The 10,170-nt window shown below is 44.1% G+C and overlaps 1 protein-coding gene across 1 annotated transcript in view; it reads right to left on the bottom strand.

Annotated features, from left to right (window-relative positions):
- Positions 1-1,873: 1,873 nt before the first annotated feature.
- The window catches only part of MAN1B1 (mannosidase alpha class 1B member 1), a 34,046-nt gene continuing 25,749 nt past the window's right edge, over positions 1,874-10,170 (bottom strand). Inside the window, exons 11-13 of the mRNA XM_019510457.1 lie at positions 7,439-7,636; positions 6,980-7,111; positions 1,874-5,715 (exon numbers count right to left, since the gene is read on the bottom strand). Of these exons, the coding sequence (XP_019366002.1) occupies positions 5,512-5,715; positions 6,980-7,111; positions 7,439-7,636 (534 nt within the window). The 3' untranslated portion in view covers positions 1,874-5,511. The remainder of the gene's footprint in view (positions 5,716-6,979; positions 7,112-7,438; positions 7,637-10,170) is intronic.

The following is a 10,170-nucleotide window of genomic DNA, read 5'->3' as shown; positions in this document are numbered from 1 at the left end:
CCTTGTAGGGCATTCCAGGCTCATGTTACTAGGTAGGCAAAGTACAGCCCTGGTTCAGTTTCTAATACGTTGTTCAAAATAAGATTTGGTGTTAATATGTGCATTGGTAAGTCCTACCAACACTCCCTATTTGGTTCACATGGATCCTAGGCAAAACCTTGATGGTGTTTCACACGATCTGAAGTAGACTCCATGCAAAGAGAAGTTTCTCCACATACAAATCCAACTAACTCCTCCTTACTCCCAAGCAAAGCTAAAGCTTCCCCATTTCAAATAAGCTTTTCCCATTGCTCCCAGACTTTATAGTACCTTTGAAAAGGAAGAGTAGATGGAATTACTTCAGGACATCTGAAGCATTACAGAAGTGGCATGCATGGAAGACCTGGCTGGCTAAACAGCAGTTCCAAACAACTAAGTGTTATATAGAAACCATCTGAAAATGTCTTTGCTGCACGAGAGCTTCTGAACACCAGTCCTCAGCCCTTTCAAATACAGTATGCCATAGCTCAGTATAACAGGAAAACCTTGGGCTCTCCTATGAAGTAGCCTGATTGCACTGAAGTTTGGGTTTTATCCCAGCTGCACCTGCTACATGTATTGCCTTGCCATTCCCAGCCCTAGTTATGAGCTCAAACCTAATATTCATGCTCTGAAACCTAGAATCCCACTACACTCAGAGTTTGGACATAACGACTGGTAGGGTTTGGTGCCTCATAAATCTAGGGAAGAGATGCCAGATGCCTCAGCCTAGAAAGAAAAGGAAAGGGATAAAAAAAAGCCCCCCTAATTTGGGGAACTCGTGCTTCTAATTTCCAGGCTAAATAAAAAGTACATGCCTCATGGCAACTCATCCTCCTTTCTCTTTCTTACTTTCTAGTATTTTGAGCCCTTGAAATGCCACAAAACTAGGCCAACTATTTCACCATGGCAGTTAGCTGCTTTGTTGCACTTGCCCCCAAAATAAGTGCCTCTTAAAAAGCATCCTCGAAGTTCAAACCCTTGGGCAGATGATGGCCTTAGGCTTGCTCTCTGCCCTCAAAAATAAAAACAGACATTAGTAACATTTTCTAGCTTCTACTTCAGGCAGTGGGGAGGGGAGAAGGAGGGTTTTCTTACTCTCTTGCAGCAGTGTGAAAGATAGTAAAAGTATTGCACCACCAGTGTGTGCTATTTAATGATAAGAGTATTAAACTTAGAGGAAGATGATTCTGCCAATTAGCTATCTTCCTGAAGAGTGGCGAAAAAGAGAGGAAGATCAGGGAAGCAGAAGCACAAAACAATACAGGTAAAATGGTGGATCTATATGAAAGGCCAAATACAGAAGGCTTGTAGATACTATGAGCAAGGGGGAAAAGATGTGCAGATACATACAGGCTTTGAACTACAGTTCAGTTTTCACATGGATGGAAGTATCCTTCAACTGGTAACAAAACAAATATACACCACAATGAGAAATGTGAAGTCTGATCAACCAAGGCTTTAAAACCCTGTGCAAGAGAGCAAAGTAGAAGATCCCAGTAAGCAGATGCATCCTGGGAGGAAAAAGGAGCTGGGTAATCACAGGAACTGCATCCCTTGGACACAGCTCTGCAGTGATGTGGTTTGGAGAAGTATGGAAAGAACCAAGAATACTGGCATGGGTGAAGACATGAATTGAGCAGCTGGAGAGGGATGGCAAGAGCACTCCTCCCTTTAATTCAGCCCCAATGCACTGGATTAAGACCTAGAGCAGTGGCTTTAAGAGCAGACTTATTTCATTTTATCACAATACAATACAATGTTTACAGAATAGGATTTAAAAACCTACGTGCAACCGTAAGTCATCGATTCCAACACAATTTTGACTTTTGTAAATGAAAAATTTAAGTTTTTCAGGGCAAGAGGGGCAAAAAGAAAGCTGAGGGAAGCCTCAGGAGAGCAGAAAGTTGCCCTATCCTCACAGCCTTTTAGGAGGCAGTGTTCACAGTCCCTCTCAGTTGCTGGAGAGGGCAAGGGGAATTTGAAATCAAACTTGGCTCCAACTATCAGAGGTCCACATAAAATATGGGGGAGCCCCATTAAGAAGACTCCACAGACAGCACCCTGGTAGAAAGCCCCGTGCCAAGGGTGACAGTGGGGCTGGTCTTCTCAAAAGATAACTGAATTTTCACTCTTGCCCCCTCCCTAATCATCTTCCACATCTCCCTTGCACTAATAGGTGTATTTTTCCATTCACCTGGTTTAAACTCAGAGGTAAGTGTGGCTCACTACTAACCTTCCCCTGAGATGAGCAGTACTTATGGCAGTAAACAGACCAAAAAGCAATTTCCATTGCTCAGGAAACGCAGACACTGATTGAACAGCAGTGCTGTTTGCATTTACTTTTTTCCAATATGCAAAACACACAAGCTCTTGGAAAATAAGAAAGTCAGCTCTGAGTAAGGAGGCTGAACAGCACTGGATTAAGCAGTAGCCTTTCTACACCATCCCCTTACCTAGTTATCCAAAGGCATCTCAATAAATGGAGATGCCGAGGAGCTGGATCATGTCCAATATGCACTTAAGGCTTTGGGGTGGGAGGACCATGGTTTAAGTAACCTGAAGAGAAACTTCTCAATGGCGAGTCATCACTGGTCCTTGTGTCTGGAGAGACACCAAGAAATGTGGTATAATGAAAAGGAACACAGAGCAGTCAAGACAGAAAACCTTTGAGGAAGTAGAGGAGCACTTCATGGCACCAGCAGTTAAAGCTTCCCCCTCAGCAGTCGGAAAGAGAAGAACCAGATGGCCCCAAGGGTTTCCGGGTGCAATGCATGTTAGTTTGAAACAAGCAATTTATTTCTCTCTTCTCCAATACTGCACACAAAGGTGATCAATGCAAAACACAGTGTTAACAAAGGGTGAGAGCTGACAATGAAGAGACCCTCAGCAACAATAAATTAGTTTCCAAGACAGCAGAAAGCCAGGGAGGGAATAAATCAGGATTCTAGGGCGATATGTGAAGTTAAGATGTGCTCTTCCCTCCTCTTTGTTTATACACAGAGAAACTCCTCCCAGACCTTTGTGTGTGGAAGCTGAGCACAAGATGTGGCAGGAATAACAGCAGAACAGACATGGAAACCCACAGTGCTGTTTTCACAGTCAGCTGCCCTTTAAGACCTTAACACAGAGCTTAAGCGAAACACAGGACATTGCAGAAGCTCCCAGCTGTATGGAGTATTTTACCCTTTAACTTTTGAGCCTCCCCACCTTGACCTTAACCTAAGAGGTTAGGGCCTCAATATCAGCTCCAGGACAAGGTAACAAATCAAGAAAGAAAAACAAAGGACCAGTATTCCTCATCTGTCACCCTTCAACTTTCAGTCAAAACGTGAGTCTGAGGTAACAAGCATTAGTTCACAACTGAGTTAATGCTCAGGAAATTGGAGCTGCCACTGAACACGTTTCATTTGAAAAAATAAGCCTAATTTTAAAAGTCCCTTTGGATAAGGATGCACAATTTCATATAAATATCAGTGTCACTTCCCACGTTCCAGTAGCATTTGCTTTCTTTCCCCATTGTGTCAAACAACAAAAGACTAGCAACAACACAACTATTCAGCCTTTGTCTATGGCTTCTAAATTCCAATGTGCACTTAAGTGGAAAAAAAAAAGCCTTCAGCAAACCCAATATTACTAAAACCCTTTGAATTGGTGGATCACATCATTCTGCATTAGCCTGTCTAATCAGCAAATCCCCCCATTCCCAAGATCAAAGGACATTTTAGGAAGTGGTACATATACATAACTTTGAGAATTGTTTCCATGAGCCATCAGTGGGACAAGAAATGGTAAATACTGCCTAAAGGAGTAAAAACAATGGTCCAAAGGGTAACAGTCACACTCCAGCAAACAGAGACCAGATAAGTGTAATGCAACTTAGAAAAACATAACTTACTCTACCAAAAAGAAGGTTACAGTTAATGTTAAGTCTGTAAGTGTAACTGAAAGTGAACTGCTGAGTCATGTTCACGCTGCCACTATTTCTCAGCCCGCAAAGAACAGAGGCTGTTGTGCTTAACCTCCAAAACAAACGTGAAACTTTCTATAGTTACCTGTTGGTGAGAAAGGAATGGATATTATGATAAGACAGTATACCCTAAAAGAAGTGAATGTATGCTTGCTCTGATAACGTATTTGTGTACATGGACTGCCCAAAGTTAGCTACAGAACCAAAAGGAAAAACTGTTCTAGAAAGTCACTTCCAAAATTCACGTTTTAAAATCTGATTTTCACAAAAAATAAATGCAAGACTCCTGGGATCACTTGAGATCTTTTTATACACAAACACGGAGTGTATTTTCCCCCTCGGAGCACCCAGGCAGGTCTTGGTAAGTCTACAGAGAGCATTAAGTGTCACTTAGACCATCCACATTTAAATCTACTAGTGAAAATATTTTCACCAGGATATTTTTAAGGAAAAAATTACTGCAAATGTATCCCTATTAATCCATTGTAAGACAAATAGTAAGAATTATTCTGTACAACAATACACCTGATTGATCTAACATTTTACAATACGAGATATGGGAAGGGAGGTTGAGTTTGAATACAAACGTGCTCACAAGCTTTTCCCATAGCTCAACCTCTCAAAGCAGCTTTCAGTCAGAATACCTGAGTCTAACTGATGCAAATATATATAATGCATGTATGTATAGTATCATTTGTTTTTCACATTGCCTCCTGCATTTCTGCAGATCCAGTTAAAAAAACCAAACAAAAACAACCGATATACTGTACATCTACAAAATTATATATCACTGAGCCAAACCAGCAGCAAGTTCTGTTCGTAACTCTCCACCACTCATTTTAACCACAGCTCTAGCATATTGTTCAAAGTGCTCTATAAGATTAAGATATTGTACTGTAGATGCATTTGTAACAAACTTGCTTTTGTCACATAACTTCCTTCTTTCGACATAATGCAGCATAGCATAATGGTCTGGAATGAAATCAGGGCATCAGCAACACTACCAATTTCCACATTTTGAGCTGGTACAGTGATAGTTCTTTGTTCCATGTACCATCTGGAGATATTATAGGCTCATACAATGGAATGAAGCCGTAGCCAAGGTTTTCAGTACATCCAAAATACACCAGTTCTCTCTACCTTTATTCCTTCCCTCCAGAGATAATTCCATGTTGTAAGACAATTCGCTGCTTTCCTGAAATCTTACCATCTCCCAAGAATGGCACCAGCAAGTCCCTAGTTCCCTAGCGACCAGCATACATCAGGGTCCACATTGCGATTGGTTTCCCAACCTTGATATGTGCAACCAAACCCAGGTAAAGCAGCAGAGTGCACACAGGTTGTCCATCCCAGAGCCAAAGCACAGGGTTAGATTTAAGACTGACAAGACTTCTCTAAATCAGAGATGCTCTTAATTTTTTTTAAACCAAGAAGTGTAAATATAGCCTTCTCGGCTATTTTAGTTCAAACCCTGAAAAGTAAAGTGACTCAAAGATAATGTGCCACTGTGGAAGGTGGCACTTCTATGCCGGTGCCCAGATAGGAAGGGGATGAGCTTCTGTGTTAAACACATATTTGTCGAGGTTGATTAGGTCTACATCATCTGAAAACAGCAAGAACATATACTTGAGTGTTTCCCCAAGAAAGAAGCTTTCCATCTTATCTCTCGGCTCTGGGTTGCTAGGGTTCTGGACGTTGTTAATGGACGTATAACCACCTGTAGACACCTGTGCAAGACAAATTGTAGACATGTTCTTCTTGATTTATAGAAATACAAACTCTTTCTGCTATTAAAAAAGTGAAAGCACTAGACAGCCAGCACAGCTCTGAGAATCATATTTTACATGTAGAAAGCTTTTTAAGTCTGATGGATATCAGAGCACTTGACAAAGTGATACAGAAACCACATACAATAAAGTGAGGCCCGCTCTATAAAAAAGTAGCACACTTATCAGCAAAATGAGGGGGGGAAAATGTTTGGCTGAAATTTCAGCAGAACTTTAAGGAACAAATTACTGTAATTACTAGGTGGGAGTTGGTCAGGAGTGCAGTGGCACCATCCTGCTTTTGGGCCACAAGCTCTCTAGCAAATGAGTAGTCTGGACCACAGAGTGTTAGCTCAGTCAAGAGATACACTTTTACAAGCACAGCACTTCTCTAAGGCTATGTTGGGACACTGGTTCAGTGCAAGAGTGCCTCCTCCTAAGCCATTAACATTACTTCTGGTAGCAGCTTTCTTACTTCCACTCACTGTACCTGTCCAGCTAGATCTTATTTACTTTGGGAGATCATGGAAGACATTTGTGTTGCTTCAGAGAGAACACCTAGCTTAAGGACACCTAACTGCACTAAAGTTTCATTTATCAAATTACTTTTCTTAAAAAGAAAAGTTTTAGAGGAGTGATATTACCCTCCATTATAAAAACTCTGAATTACATAGTACACAATGGAGAAACATGTTCATGCACACACACAGCACTAAAAACACTGATCCTTCACAATCAGTAAATTACCTTCAATGTATTTTGTACAGCTGTACAAATAGTAAAACAAAAATAAACCCCCTTAGAAGTTGTGCCTATTATTAGAGGGGATTCAGTGCCCTTGAAAAAAGGTTAAAACAAGCAAACAAGTTTACTTGGATACGATCCTAGCTCAACATTTTTTCCTAAAGAAAAAAAACCCATCACAAGCAAAAAGAACGCCTCCCCTCTGCCCAAATTGTTAATAGTGTTCATAAACAGACAGCATTTCCCTGATGCTTCCTTTCCTTTTTAACCGGTGAGATGATATGCAATAAATACAATTGTGTCACTAGTCTGAAGGCATATAGATTGGAATTCTCTATTTGGTCCTTAAAGTCTTTGTTTTTATCCATTACATATTTTTATGATCTTTGGAAAACGCAATTGCAGAACTGGGAAAAGTCACTCTCAAAGGACTTTGCCTTGCTATGCTTGAGACCATTACAGTGTGGTAGGCTGGCCTTACCCGTGTGTATTTATTGAAGTTTTGCAAGATTTCCCAGCCCCAGTCTTGGTATTTCTTATCCCCTGTGAATCTGTAAAGGTAAAATAGGCTTTCCACCGTTTCAGGTCTCAGCAGGTTGTGTCTATCTGCAGGCTGGAAGAAGGTAAAGATTGTAATTCAAAGAAGACACAGAAAATGAATAGAGAGGTAAAACCATTTGACTGCTTAACCTCCTTCATCCTAACCCCAACAGCCCTCAAGAATTCACTATATGCAAATCAACTTCTAAATAAGTTGCAGGAACCATGTAAGAAACTAAAGATTAGGGGCATGCATGTGAAGTGAAAGAGAGGAAGGATGCGCTCAACAAAACAAAGAGCATCCTCCCCCAGCTATTAACCTTCTGTTGGGACTTTCACAGGACAACATGTTACATATACAGAGTTTTTAAGCTGTTGCCCTGCTCCACTGGTTGCTTACCTTTATCTCCACATCTTTGCGACCCTTTTGTGCATGTAGATTGAAGTGTACAATCTCTGGACTCAGGCCTGTCTCTACTTGAGCATACATCTGGTAACAGGTTTCTATGAGGGCTTTGGCCAGCTCCATATGATGAGCAGTCAATCCATTATGAGCTCCAAGAGCCAGGGTACCAGGCAAAAAGCAAACCAGGTGATCCTGCAAGACAAAAAAACACCTCTCAATGCGGGGAACATGAAACAAGCAAATCAAGACAAGACTTAACAACATTATGGCACTGAGGACTATGTTCTTACACTCTGAACCTATGTAAACATGTAGAGGCATATGTGGACAACATCTATTTGTTAAAAATTTAGAACAGGGCAGGCAACAATAAGGAATAAGACTGATCTGAAATAAGATGTTGTACTTAGTACTGTAACATCTTATATTGCTAAAATAAAAAGTAGCTAACTGAAAGGGGGCAGAAATTTTCTTCCCCCCCGCAGTTTATATAAATGCACACAGCTAGCAAAGTCAATTCCCCTCTCTCTCTGAAAAGACAATAAGGCAAGAGAGAAATTAGCTATGTGAGTGACCCTAGAATTAAGAGGAAAACAAAAGCACCGTTTTACTGGTATTATACACACACACATGCGATTTAAAAGTTGATTCTATCAAAATTTGAGGAGTTGCCAAAATACATTTAACATCTACAGAGCACCCTAATTTTGCAAGTTTTGCAAGAATTTTCTGCAAAGAAATTCCTTTTAAACATTGTAAATGATCCAGAAAGAATAAAATTATACTACTGGAATAAGCATAAAAAGCAGACCAAAAATGGATGAAGTATATGGTAAAAATGATAATTTTTTTTTTTTATGATAAAAGTTATATCTGAAGGTGAGTTTAAAAAAAAAAAAATACATGAGCTTATGAATGTCAAACAAAGATAAGACTGTGAATAGAAGTTGGTCACAGAACAAAAGTGCAAAAAAAAGTTTCAGAAAGGATTTGGGGGAGATTTATATTGTTCTGAGCCATCGTTGATATGAAGGAAGCAGAATCCTGCCACCAGCTTTTGTAATTAGTTTCTTGTTAGACACTGGAATGTCAGAAACACCTTGTAGCTTAAACAGAACATCCTCAGTACTGGCTATATATCACTTCTCCTCCTCCTCTATTAGACTGCAATTCCACACAACAGGATTGGACTTTATCTCTGTTTCAAACAGGGGTGGGCAATTATTTTGAGCAGAGGGCTGCTTACCCAGTTTTGGCAGGCTGTCAAGGGCCGCATGGCCCCTTGACAGGTGCCCCACCCCAGTCACCATCTTGGGACCAATGAATGACCCAGTGTCTTGGGACCAATGTCCCAGGGCCAGCACCGGTGGGGCCCAAAGCAAGGCACAAGCTGGCAGAGGTCTGTGGAGCTTGGCTGGGCTGCACCAGCAGGGAGAGGGGGGAGTTGGCCTGGCTCCATAGGGCCCCTGCCAGTTGGGACCCCGTGCTCCTGCCACCCTGCTCTGGACCCCACCAACACTGGCCCCGGGACACCGATGCGGGCCCCATGCTCCCGCTGGCTCCCCATCCACTCACTCCCAGTGGCCCCCAGCTCTGCGGTACAGACGGGGGGCAGCACACAGCCCCAACCCCCTGCTTGCTAGCAGGAAAGAAGCTGGTGCTGAGCGCAAGGAAAAGTGGCCTGTTGCCCACCCCGCGCCCAGTACTCCCTGATGCAGCTGCTCAGTCCGCGTGGGGCTGCCTGGAGCAGGCACAGGCAGCCCCATGCAGACTGCAAGCAGCTACAATGCAGGGTGCTGGCCACAGGGCAAGCAAAGGGCTGCTTTTCCCCATGCTCAGCACCAGCTCGTAACCTGGTCCCGCTGCCAGCTTGGGCCCCATGCTGGCCTTGGGCTCACCCGTTGGGGCTGCACGCAGCAACAACAGCTGCAGGCCCCCTGCATGCCGCACTGAGCAGTGTTTGCTGCTGCCGCCCACCCGGCACTCGCGCGCTGGGCAGCCCACAGGCAGCGGTAACAAACACTGCCCGGCATGGCAAGCAGGGGTGCCGCAGCTGCTGTTGCCACACGCAGCCCTGCTGAGCGAGCCTGGAGCCAGCGCAGGGCCCAGGCTGGCTGCGGCACTGGGTTAGAAGCTGGGGCTCAGTGCAGGAGGAGGAAAAGCCCTCCCGCCCCATGCTCAGTGCCCTGCACTGCAGCCACTCACAGCCTGCGTGGGTCTTCCTGTGGCTGCTCCGGACAGCCCTGTGCGGGCTGCAAGCAGCTGCAGCAGGGAGTGCTGGCCACGGGGTGGGGGAGGGGTCACTTTTCTCCATGCCAGGAAGGAGCAGGGAAGGAGCCCGGGAAAAAGCTGAGCACAGGTGGGGGTGGGAAAAGCAGCCTCTCCCCCGCCCCGTTGCCGTCGCCGGCACTCCCTGCTGCAGCCTCTCACAGCCCGCGGGGCTGTCCGGAGCAGGCACAGGCAGCCCCAGGCGGGCTGCAAGCGGCTGCAGCGCAGGGCACCGGCCACGGGGTGGGCAAGGGGCCGCTTTCCCCCAGGCCACTTTTCCTCGGGTTCCTTCCCTGCCCAGGGTCCTCCCCTGCCCTCCCCCACCCCCTTTCCTGTGGTTCGGGCGCAGGGCAGCCACATGGTCTCAGGCCAGAAGCCCCAGCTGGGCTTCCCCTGGGTCTTACTGCCCTTGGTTCCTGTCTTTTTTTTTTTTTTTTTTTTTTTTTTTTTTTTTTTTT

Source organism: Gavialis gangeticus, unplaced genomic scaffold (genome assembly GCF_001723915.1).
Source record: "Gavialis gangeticus isolate Ggan-Ray unplaced genomic scaffold, GavGan_comp1, whole genome shotgun sequence".
Taxonomy (NCBI): domain Eukaryota; kingdom Metazoa; phylum Chordata; order Crocodylia; family Gavialidae; genus Gavialis; species Gavialis gangeticus.
Note: the sequence above shows the minus strand (reverse complement) of the source record. Positions and strands in the feature narration are given on the sequence as shown.